This window comes from Lutra lutra, chromosome 10 (genome assembly GCF_902655055.1).
Source record: "Lutra lutra chromosome 10, mLutLut1.2, whole genome shotgun sequence".
Lineage (NCBI taxonomy): Eukaryota > Metazoa > Chordata > Mammalia > Carnivora > Mustelidae > Lutra > Lutra lutra.
The window spans coordinates 103,652,868-103,665,320 of record NC_062287.1 but is presented as its reverse complement, the minus strand read 5'-3'; the positions used below and the strand labels follow the sequence as shown (position 1 = coordinate 103,665,320).

At 40.8% G+C, this 12,453-nt stretch overlaps 1 protein-coding gene across 1 annotated transcript; it reads right to left on the bottom strand.

Moving 5' to 3' along the window:
- Positions 1–312: 312 nt before the first annotated feature.
- On the bottom strand, positions 313–10,624 carry MS4A2 (membrane spanning 4-domains A2). Its single transcript, XM_047693377.1, has 8 exons — positions 10,608–10,624; positions 9,432–9,568; positions 8,061–8,184; positions 7,389–7,523; positions 4,976–5,032; positions 4,275–4,430; positions 3,817–3,915; positions 313–2,935 (listed from the first exon to the last, which is right to left on the bottom strand). Exons 2-8 carry the CDS (start codon positions 9,491–9,493, stop codon positions 2,837–2,839), a joined length of 732 nt encoding a protein of 243 aa, XP_047549333.1. The 5' UTR covers positions 9,494–9,568; positions 10,608–10,624; the 3' UTR covers positions 313–2,836.
- Positions 10,625–12,453: the final 1,829 nt, after the last annotated feature.

Here is a 12,453-nt window from a genome sequence, read left to right as displayed (position 1 = left end):
CAGGTCATGATCCCAGGGTCCTGGGTGTTGAGTTTTCTGCTAAGCAGGGAGCCTGTTTCTCCCTCTCCCTCTGTCTGCCACTCCCCCTACATGTGCTCTCTCTTCTCCCTCTCTGTCCCTATCAAATAAATAAATTTTTAAAAATCTTTAAAAAAAAAAGGAAAGGGGGCCCCTGGGTGGCTCAGTAGGTTAAGCCTCTGCCTTCAGCTCAGGTCATGATCTCTGGATCCTGGGATCGAGCCCCACATCGGGCTTTTTGCTCGGCGGAGAGCCTGCTTCCTTCTCTCTCTCTGCCTGCCTCTCTGCCTACTTGTGATCTCTCTCTGTCAAATAAATAAATAAAATCTTTAAAAAAAAAAAAGGAAAGGAAGGAAGGAAAAGATAAATGAAAGTAGAAAACCTGAGGGACTGGATTGGGTAAGCAAACCAAGCGTGTGGTCATGCGATCACTTCTTTAGTCTGGGGAAGCTAATATCTTCCTGTCACTTTCTAATTTTGGCACTCTAAGTACATAAAGCATAATTATTTTATTAATGACTTGTGAATATTACCACAAAATGATTTTTCAGGACTCATCTGCTTAGCCTAAGCTGTGAGCTCCTTTTTCCTCCTCTTAATAACAAAGACAGCAGCAGCAACATAAATATTTAGCTTACTTTTCTCCATGTCTTGCTGCTCATTTTCGTACTTCTCATATCACATACGCCCTTTATAAACGTCTCTGCAAAAGTCTTATTCACTTACTTACCATGCCGTAGTTTGAATTTCTCTGTGACTCTGGCATCCATTCACCATTGCTATCGGCTCTGCCCTATCTTTGTGCCTCACCTGGAGGCAGACTTCTCTCTCAACCATGCCGGGGGGCAAGATTTCTCCTACAGACGTCTCTCTTGCCCAAACCAGCAGGTACTGTCACTGATGGTGAGTTATTCTACCTTTACTGGGCCTCTCTTTACTTTGAGCTGCCTGCTGCCTGCTGTTTCACAGTGCACTTTTCTGACTAATTATTGTAACTTCTAGCCTAGATTTGTTTTTCCTTCTTCTTTTCCCTGTGATTATCCATATTCGAAGGTTAACTTGGCTTCACTTTTATCTCAAAATAATTTCCTCAGAGTGTTAAATGGCTTCATTTAACGATGATCTCTCTCATAATGACACCAAATTTCATCTTTCCCCAAACTCTGTATTGGACAATCAGGCTCACTCCATGGCATTTCTCTTTGGTCTCCTAAAAATGAAAGTCTGAGACTGAGCTTAATTTAGGTCTATCTGTGTTCCTCCCTCGTCAGTTCATATTTCTGGCTTCCTATCAGTTCTTTTGACTTTGGCAGGTGGCCTCCTTTGACCTGAGACCCAATGACAGAATGTGTTCATCAACTGGTTGCTTGTCTAACTTTATCCTTTAATTCAACTTGTTAACAAGATCTACCAATTTCTCTTTCACTCTGTGTTTTAGGTATGACCATTTCTCTCCACTCCCACTGACTCCATTTCAGCTCAGGTCTTCATTAATTTATTTTCATTTCACATTCTTCATTAAATGATCTTTCCATTTATGATTTTCCTGCTTTCAGCCACCCACCTCATCAGATATTGAGTAACTTAGTGAAACTCCCCACTGCCCACTCATCAATCTGCAAACATTATTGAACAAATTGTGTCAGTGAATGTGCTGGTGATTCAGGAAATAATACAGATTTTTATGAGACTTTGTGTCTGTGAAAAAATATGATATCATTAAGGGGATGTCAAAATACTTGCATGTGAAAAGTTACATATATGGTAAGGTGTGTGTGTGTGTGTGTGTTCCCACAACAGATCCTGGCAGGTAAATTATTTCCAATATCCTGGCAGGTAAATTACTCCTAATGTCTTAATCTTACAGATGAGAAAAGCCAGAACAAGCAAAAAAATTAAATAACTTGCCTCTGCACACTCTAATAAGCTATAGTCCTGGGATTCCAAAGCATTTTATAAGATGGATGGTCCTTCAGCATTCCATGTTGGTTTCTCCATAGAAGATCACACATAAGTAAGCAGGAAGCATCCATTGTTAAGCTGATATGATAAATATTCGTCAAAATGATTAATACAAGCATACAGGATTCTATTCAAATCTCCATCTGACTATCCTCCTAATGCTAATTATCTGCTAAGTTGCTCTCCTTCTCACCTCCAAATTCATAGTAGGGGGACATTTATCAACCACATGTGTAGCTCTTGTGAACTCTGAAAAGGGCTAAGAGCCAAATATGATCAAACTGTCAAACTCTTTCTTTTAAAGATTTTATTTATTTATTAGATCGAAAGAGAAGGAGTGGGAGAAGGGACAGGGGAAGAGGGAGAGACAGAATCACAAGCAGACTCCCCACTGAGTGAGGAGCCTGACATGGGACTCAATCTCGCAACCCCATGAGATCATGACCTGAGCCAAAATCAAGAGTCTGACACTTAACTGACTGAGTCACCCAGGTGTTCCAAAACTGACAAAGTTTGACTCAGCTCTCAACCAGCCTTCTGCTTGTTTAGTGGATGTTACAGGCACATAGCAAATACTTGCTGATTACATGTTGACTTCCCACAAAAGTTCCTTTATGAGACAGCAATAGGAAACAAGAAAAGTAGAAGTCTATCACATATCCACAAATGGACGGGGTAGGAGGAAGTTCAGGTGAACAGAAACATCAGACAGAATATTACCATCTGGAGAATAAGTCTTAATGTAAACCTGGCAGACCATAGACAGAACTGAAATTTTGCCGGTAGCCCCTTAAACAAAGATCTTGGCTTATTCTAGACTTTTGCTGTGAGTCAGGATGGTCTGAAGACACAATTCTTATGAATCAGCGGGAGAAGAGGCCTCCACTTTGTCTTCCAACTCACTGTAAATCGGTGAATATATATTTAATTCTTCATAAAGACGATCTTCTGTAATCTGATGAGGGAAAAATTATTTAATATCAGTCACCAGGAATTTTCCACCACTAGACGAAAAATTTGTGCAACCTAACTCATTTCTTCTTGCCTTTCTGAGTCTCATACTCTCCCTCATTACACCATAATTATACCCTCCATCTCCAACAAATCAAGCCAGACTGGCTGGCCAAGTGGGCCCAGAAGAAATTAACATCTGTCAAAAACAAGTTGGCAAGGTTATTATGTGTCTGAACTTGGGTATACCTGCTGTCTTATTTATTTCTGGAGGAAAGCAATCAATAAAGGCCACCAGACTTGAATGCTTCAGGCAAGTGGACAGATGGAGAGAGTGTGTATCATCTGAAGATTTGAGTAAGTGTATGCACGTCAAGCATTGGTGATTCTTTTTTGTATATCAAAGGTATAATGGATGGGTAAGGCAAGTGAAAATGCAGCTGATAACTGTGAATAAGGAAGGAAAGAAAATTGAGGCTTCAGAGCATGTAGGAATATGAAAGCCAAGAAAAAGAAGAGAGCAAGAACAAATATAAGGGAGCTATTCTGGAAGAGAAAATAAGCCCAGATACCTGAATGTTTCCATCATATGCTACCGCATATTCGTCTCTCATGCTCAACATACTTAGAAGCGTATCTGCAATTTCTAAAATTATGAAGATTCCACTTTCCTAATCCTCAGTCACGGGGCTATACCATGAGATTTATGCTCTTACTAGTGGAAAATGTGATTTAAAATAAGAGATCTGGAAATCAAAATACTGAAACATGGACAAAAAATTTTCTAGAAGAAATGTTGTAGGAAATCCAAGCCATATTTTTAAGTGATGAAGCTTAAATTCTTCAGCTTGTCATTCAGGATTGAGTAATCAGGCCTCTACCTACCTTGTTCCCTTGGACTACTTCTCCAACCCCATAGATTATGAGGGAGACAGCACTACAAAATCCCAGAATGGTGAGAAACAGGATCATTGCCACAATTTCCTGTTGAACAATAGCCAAGACAAGTAGAGTCACAAGATAGGTACCCTGAAAGTGGGCTCCTTTATAGTAGCCCCTGATTTCATCACCATTTCATCACAAACCACCACCCCCCGACGTGATCAGTCCCAGTGAAGTGACACACACATGGGAAAGCCACAAAATGGTTCAATGCAGGTGACTCCAATGTCACAGGATTCAGCAGGAGAGGGGGCGGCAGTCAGCATCTCTGTGCATGAACATCCAGAACAGCACATTATGGGAGAGAGGTTATAGCAAAGGACAATGTTCACAGAAAAGGGAAAGAGGGATCTCACTTAGAGTGGGACCCAGATCTTAGCTCCCCCACAAGTAATACATACAGTGGAAAAAGAAGCCATAAAGCAGAAGTCCTCTCCGTAAACTTCCTGGCAGTTGTAGATAAAAGCAGAGCTCTTCTTCAGGTTGACTGTCAGGATGAAGATTCCTATTCCGGCAGCTATGCTGCTGACAGTGTTGGCCCACAGGGTTCCCCACACCTGACGGTGAAGGACAGCACTCAGACCTGAGCCTCCACCTACCCGTGCATTCAGTAGGCCTGTCTGCATTTTTAGAGCTGGGTTGCCCACAATTAAAACCTTGCGTTGGATCAAAATGTAAATTAAAAAAGAAAATCTTGGAAATATACTCATTGTTTAATAAGGATCTGTAACCTTCTTCCCAAGACTGTGTTTAGAAAAGACCACATGGACACACATCATCTCTCCTCAAACAATCTCCTTAATCAGAAACAAGTCACATATCTGATCAGATGATTGTACTTACAAGGACAAGGCCCAGTGTAAGGATATTTTCTAATCAAATACCAAGGTAATTATACTCTATTGTCTTCTAAATAAGACAACTGATATTTTAATGATTACATTTTTAATGATTATATCCAACACAAAGATCAGGGAGAAAAAAGCCCACATATCCACGTTCACTCATAATATAGGAGATGATGACACGTCTCCCTCAAGACTCCTAAAATTCCATCTTTCCTATCTTCTCAAGGATGGATAAAGACAGAATGGCAACTCACCAGACAGGTAGTGTGTTTTTTTTCAGACATAATTGGCAAAAATCCAGAAATAGCAAACTGTACAAAAGGGAAGGGGGGAAAGCCCAGTGAGTCTTAGACATTTATTTCCCCTACAGCCCCATCCTCCAAATATGATGTAAAGTTGTGGGTACTCTATAATAACTTTTTTAAAAAGATTTTATTTATTTATTTGACAGAGAAATAGAGAGAGAGCACAAGTAAGCAGAGCGGCAGGCAGAGAGAAAGAGAGAAGCAAGCTCTCCACTGAGCAGAGAGCCCGATGCAGGGCTCAATCCCAGGACCCTGGAATCATGACCTGAGCCAAAGGCAGCTGCTTAACCAACTGAGCCACCCAGGCGCCCCATGTGGGTACTCTATAAAGCTATGTATTAATATTCCCCAGAAGCTCATTATATTCTTATTCTTGTTTCCTATAGAGCGCTTCTCAATATTAAATGTGCACGTGAATCATGGGATGGCCTTGTTAAAATACAGATTCTGTTTTTTTTAATTGAAGTGTAGTTGACACACAATGTTACATTAGTTTCAGGTGTATCACATAGTGATTCCACAGCTCCATCCACTATGCCATGCTCACCACAAGTGTAGCTACCAACTGTCACCATATAACACTCTTAGAACACCACTGACTATATTCCCTGGACTGTGCCTTTTATCATTGTAACTTACTTATTGTATGATGGAAAGCCTGTACCTCCCACTCCTCTCACCCATTTTACCCATCCCCCCAATCTCTTCCCTATTGGCAACCACCAGCTTGTTCTCTGTATTATGGGTCTTTTTCAAAAGGCAGACTTTTACTTAATTGGTCCTGGAGGTTTCTTGAGTTTCTTCATTTCTACCAGCTTCCCAGGTGATGCTGACCCTGACAATCCATCGTTACTTTCAGAGTAGCAAGGTCCTGCAGACCTGGTACATGACTATTACGGAATGACTCTAATTTGTTGTAATTATTTGTTTGTCTGAGCATCCTGTGTGTTAGAGTGTCAGCTCCTTTGGGCAAGAAACGTGTGTTTGTGGCATGTAGATCTCAAGTCTGACATATGTCATATAGACATATAGTAATTACAAAATGTACATGGGAGAAGATTCATTGAAAATGTAAATCAACAGCACAAATTCAAAACAATTTCAAAGCTTAAATTTCAAAATTTCATGTACGATGGGTTGAGAGACACCTAATAAGCTAAGCATACAGAATGAAGGACAGTAGAGAGAAGGGTTAAATAAAATATGGCAGGGGTGCCTGGGTGGCTCAGTGGGTTAAGTCTCTGCCTTCAGCTCAGGTCATGATCTCGGGGTCCTGGGATCGAGCCCCGCATCGGGCTCTCTGCTCAGCAGGGAGTCTACTCCCCCCTCTCTCTCTGCCTGCCTCTATTCCTACTTATGATCTCTCTTTCTCTGTGTCAAATAAATAAATAAAATCTTTTAAAAAAATAAAAAGTAAAAAAAAAATACGGCAGAAGTTCAAGGAGAGTTGTGAACAGGTAGGTGATCTGATAATTCCTAAGTATTTAGCAGAGTGCCAAGCGAATGCAATATTTCTTAGAGTTAAAGTATGTCCTTGTGAATGAGATGTTGATACAAAAACCAGCATGGACTAATTAAAAATAATTATGCTGAGTGAAGGAAGCCAGAGTGTAGAGAGAATACGCTGTGTAATTCTCTTTATATAAAATCCTAGAAAATCCAAACTAATCTAAAGTGACAGAAAGCAGATCAGTGTTTGCTTAAGGATGGAAAGTCAAGAAATAGAGGGAGGGATTACTAAGGGGTGTGAGGAAGCTTTTGGAGGTGATGGATATGTTCATTATATTGATGTGGTAATATTATCACATGTGTACACAGGTATCCAAATGTATCCAACTGTAGACTTTAAATATGTGCTATTGATTGCATGTCATTTATACATCAATAAAGCTGTATATTTTTGTGATCTCATTGAATCACCTAGTTTAGAAACAGTACAATGATTAAAGGAGATACAATGAGAAAGCACCTAAATGAGTTGCTAGGACGTAGTAGCAGTTCATCAGATGCCTTTGACCTTGTTTGACCTTGTTCTCCCCACCTCTCAGTCTCTTCCCCCTGCCTTCATGAAGATAACTTGATGGATAAGTAGTGTTAGGGATATTTTTCTGGAATTGGATTCTGAAAGTTTAGATTCATTTTTTATTAGCTAAATGTCCCTTGGGTAATTCATTTAACTTTTATCAATCTCAGGTTTCTCATCTGACAAAAGTGTGCTAACATGTTTAACCCAAGCGCTTTGCAAACTACTATATGTTTATACACTTTAAATACTGGGATAAGTCGTTGGCTGGACCTGACCTAGACAAGAGAAAAGCTATGTGCAGTGTTATTTCAGAAGCAAATGTAGATATTTACTCACAAACACTGCTCCCCAGAATGGGTAGCCTGCTTTAAATGATGAAAAAACATCTTCCTTAAGTTCTGAAATATTGATCACGGAGCAGACAATTGTTCCAAAACAAAGACATATCAAGCCAACCAGAATTTGTGTTACCTGTAAAAAATGCATATGTTTTGTAGACTAAGAAGGATTTCTCCAAGACTCCCTTAACACATTCACATTCCTTATGATTGAAACCCAAACATGAGAAATTGCTTTGGTGTTTCAGGCAATCCTGAGACAGAATTCAAATGCAATATTTTCCAGTACCATCAGGTTGCTCTAAGAGTGGATTCAGGCATGACCTAATGCAGACATGGCCAATCATTTCTCATGTACCTTTATTTACATAGTCATGGTGGACATCAATAATTGTTCTTTCCATTGAAGTGTAGACAAAAATTATTAATTGGATATTAATTATACTAATCTACCAGCAACTGACCAGAGTTGGCAGATCCTATTTGCCATTCTTATCCTACTCTTCATGAAGAAATGCTTCTCTCTACTCAACTGGGCCCAGTGCCACCTCTTCATCTACCAGGTTTCTCATGCCTCATGAATCCAAGTAGGGAAACCATGTTCATGCATGCAACTACTCTTTCCTAGAGCCAGTCCTACTCTGGTTAAGGTTGGAAGATGCTCACTCACCCCCAGAAACTCCAGTTCCCTCTTCAAAAATATCAGCCATGTGTGGCATGGTGGGGATGAGGCAGCCTTCTGCAGTAAGGGGTTTTCATGGAGAGATACTTCTGAAAGTTCAATTTCAGGTACACTGTGAAGTTTAAACAGAAATTCAGCCATGAGAAAATTCTCTCTCTCTGTGAAAAGTTATCAACTGACAGAAAAAGAAGATTTTGATTGTATATTTTTTTCAAAAACAATCTTGTAATTAAAATCTTCATTGAGGGGCACCTGGGTGGCTCAGTGGGTTAAAGCCTCTGCCTTCGGTTCAGGTCATGATCTCAGAGTCCTGGGATCGAGCCCTGCATCGGGCTCTCTGCTCAGCAGGAAGCCTGCTTCCTCCTCTCTCTGCCTGCCTCTCTGCCTACTTGTGATCTCTCTCTGTCAAATAAATAAATAAAATCTTTTAAAAAAAAATCTTCATTGAAATGTGTAAGAAGCTGAGGCTCAGGGGGTCCAAGTTGGTGGCCAAGATCACTGTCTAGCCAGTGACGAGATGAACAAAATGGAACAGAAAATGAATCAAGTCCTAATCCAGGGTTACTACACCAAGTTCTTTCCCAGTGATCTATGCTAATGAGTAAAAATAAAAACAGGCACGTTTACCCATGTGTCTCTCAGTCTTTTTAACACAGAAATGTACCTGAATATATTTTGTCAAAGACACATTCACACTCAACTTCCTGTGCACAGGAACGGCTCTGACAGGTTAGTTCAATCTCTATTCCCTCTTTCATCCTCAGATGAGGCTAATTGCAAATACTGTCCCTTCTAAAACTTTGGAATATACTTAATATTTTGCAGTGATAATCAATCCAATATTGATTCTCAAAGCTCTGTCATCAGCTTCTCTTAAAAACTTTAAAAGGAAAGCCTTAATAACATGTTCGTCTTCAGTATGCAAAGGAAAATGGAATCATGCTCCTCTACCAGCCTCACTCATGAATGTTTCCCTCTAAACAGTGGGGCAGGATCCCCTCAGCCTGCAGTTCACAAAGAGTAACCAGTAAGGAGTCCCAGGTCATGTTGAAAAGTTTCCCTTAACATACATCAGTTGCTGAGGCAAGAAATCTCAACTGATAGTATAAACTCTCCTACCTCAATCCCAGAAAATGAGCCCCTGCTGTAAGAAAACTTATTTCCAGTTCACAAGCTAAGTTTAAATTTCCTTATCACCCCGAGAGAACTACTGGCAAAGTATAGCAATGTGTTTCCTTATAATCCATATGTTAATTCAACCAGCTGGGTCTGTGCCTACATCCATGAACTGGCATCTCCCCAGCACTGTGACTGTCTCTGGCCCACTGGGAATAGGAAAAAAGAGTAGCTTGTACTTACCTGGAGGGCCCTTGTGGGTTTGGGAGAGCAAGACCTGCCCTGCCACTATTTTCTGGGTCCATTTTTCATCAGCTGAGCTGTCCACTGGTGAAGAACGTGGTTACAATGAGCCTCAGGGGCCTTCCTCCTACAGTGTACTCCAGATGGACAGTTAGCATGGGTTGGCTCATGACACTGATGACTATCTTTATACTTAAGACATTTGTCAGATAAGTTTCCCAGCTGATTAAGAGCAATAGGGTTTTTCATTTGTTTGTTAGAACGAAGAACAAAATTAAGGGACTGAACAGAGAGTAGTGTGAAATGAGGACATTTGAGAGTCCTGGAGAATGAATCTGCCTGAGACCAGCACCATTTACAGAACCAACCAAGGGAAGAGTTTAGTAGAGACTGAGAAGGTGAGAGAGAATTGCAAAACAGAAAGAGATGTTCTTCCCTTCTGGAGCTTTCTCTACTTGGCCATTTCTGTGCCAGAACTTTCCTCAAGGTACCTCTGAAAAGCCTGTCTTCCCTGTTTAAGGCATAGGTGGCTTCACACATAATCTAAGGCTGACGCATGCTCACGAGTGTGTCTTAGCCTTTGAATCTCTGGATTTGCCTCTGAATCCGGTATTTGTTGTCTTTCTCTCTCTTCCTGTCTTTTGGGCATGACTCATATAGCTCTGTGCAGCAGATGGGCTCTGAGACTGGACAGGAAGAATGCTCTGGGCCACTCCTGATAGGATGTGGGAGCTAAGTGTTCACCCAAAAGACTGTCTGGGTTGCTAAACATTAGACTGACTCTCTGCTATTTTGGTTTTTTTTGAGGGCAAGGATGCAGCCATGAAGCCCTGAGGAGCATGAACTTGATAAGTATTCCACAAGTAGATCTAAGCAGCATTGGACGGAGCAATGTATCTAAATTAGGGTCAGAGCTTAACTGATGTGTTCATCTTAATAGCTAACTAGCTAAACAAATAAATACGTGGTAAAATGAATCACAGATGTGGGATTCTTTTATTTCAGATTAATTATTGACATAACCCTAAGTGGCTCTTCCTTAAACTGTAAGATACTCCAGATTGCCCCTCTAGTCACCTGTATTGTCTCTCTGGGATGTGATGAAACTTCTTCTCATTCTCCAGGAAACTAAGGTATGCGTGTGAATAGAGGACATTAAAAGATATATGAACATACCTTTCATGACAAAAATAGATGAAGCCATGCACCATCTTCCCACGGTATCTTTGGGAACTTGTGGACTGAACCAATGTGTTACTGAAATTAAGGAATAAAACTTCTTTATGTACACATTCATCCAAAAAGGAGTTTGGGCTCTAGGTCAGGCATTGCTCTGTCACTGATGTCACTATGTCACCACCACACAGAGGTGGATACCATGGTATCAGCCCTTGTCCTGAGTGCTCTCACAGGCTGTAAGAGTAGGTCACAGATAAATGAGTTCATGTTACTAGTATGCCAGATGTTGCTGGAACACACAGGAGGATGAAACAATTCTACCTGCCAAGGGATGTGCAGAATTCAAGGAAAACCTTTCCCTAAGAAAATACCGTGGGAGCCAGGACTTAAAAATCATGCCCTCAGGAGTTTTCATCTGCAGAATGAGACCACATCTGCTGGCAAAAGTCCTAAAGAAATGCCTGTTGGTGGTGTTTTCTGGGAGCATGTAAGAGTGCATTATGTGTGCAGCAAATAATTAGAAGTCAGGCTTAAGGTTTAGACAGGAAACAAATTGTGGACGGTCTTTGGTATTTGGACATGATACTGGTTTTTTGTTTTGTTTTTTTAATTTGTTTTTTTAATTTCTTTTCAGTGTTCCACAATTCATTGTTTATGCACCACACCCAGTGCTCCATGCAATACGTGCCCTCCATAATATCCACCACCAGGCTCACCCAACCTCCCACCCTCCACCCTTCCAAAACACTCAGATTGTTTTTTAGAGTCCACAGTCTCTCATGTTTTGTCTCCCTGTACAATTTCCCCCAACTCCCTTCTCCTCTCCATCTCCTCATGTCCTCTGTGTTATTCTTTATGCTCCACAAATAAGTGAAACCATATGATCATTGACTCTCTCTGCTTGACTTATTTCACTCAGCATAATCTCTTCCAGTCCCGTCCATGTTGATACAAAGGTTGGGTATTCATCCTTTCTGATGGAGGCATAATGATACTGTTTTGTGAGAATTTTCAATAGAGACTTGCAAAATGCAAACCAGAAACTGAGACCTATCTTCTGGCCCCCTACTTGCTTCATACCCTGGTTTCACCAGCACGTTCTTCTACCCCTCTGGAGATGCTTACCCAATCCTGTCCCCACATCTGAGTCCTTAGAATATGCAGTGTTGTCTTTTGAGATTGTGAACATTGAAACATATGCCAATATGACTTTTTTTTTTGGTGGAAGCGAGATTATCAAGATGAGGTTTAATTATGCCTCTGTCTGAAAGAAAGAGATAATAGAGAGATCATTTCCTGCACCGCAGGGTGTGTGTAACATCCCAGCAGAACATTTGCACATGCTTTCAACGAGCATTTTTTTCTCAGTACACACTGGAGTTACTCTTCCATACTCAGAAGAGATGTCCTTTCAGATCCCAGCTCAACAATTGTATTCTCCAACTGAATGCTCAATTTACTTAAAATAAATATGCACCAATTTTCGTTTTACAAATGGGAAGATGATATTCCTCATATTTTCTGATACTCCCAAAGGAATCATTACAGCTTTGTTCTCTCTGTCTCTCTCTCTCTCTCTGTGTGTCCTTTTGTTTCTCTCTTTAAGAAGCCCAGAAATGGGGCACCTGGGTGGCTCAGTGGGTTAAGCCGCTGCCTTCGGCTCAGGTCATGATCTCAGGGTCCTGGAATCGAGCCCCGCATCGGGCTCTCTGCTCAGCAGGGAGCCTGCTTCCTCCTCTCTCTCTGCCTGCCTCTCTGCCTGCTTGTGATCTCTGTCTGTCAAATAAATAAATAAATAAAATCTTTAAAAAAAAAAAAAAAAAAGAAGCCCAGAAAGGCCGAA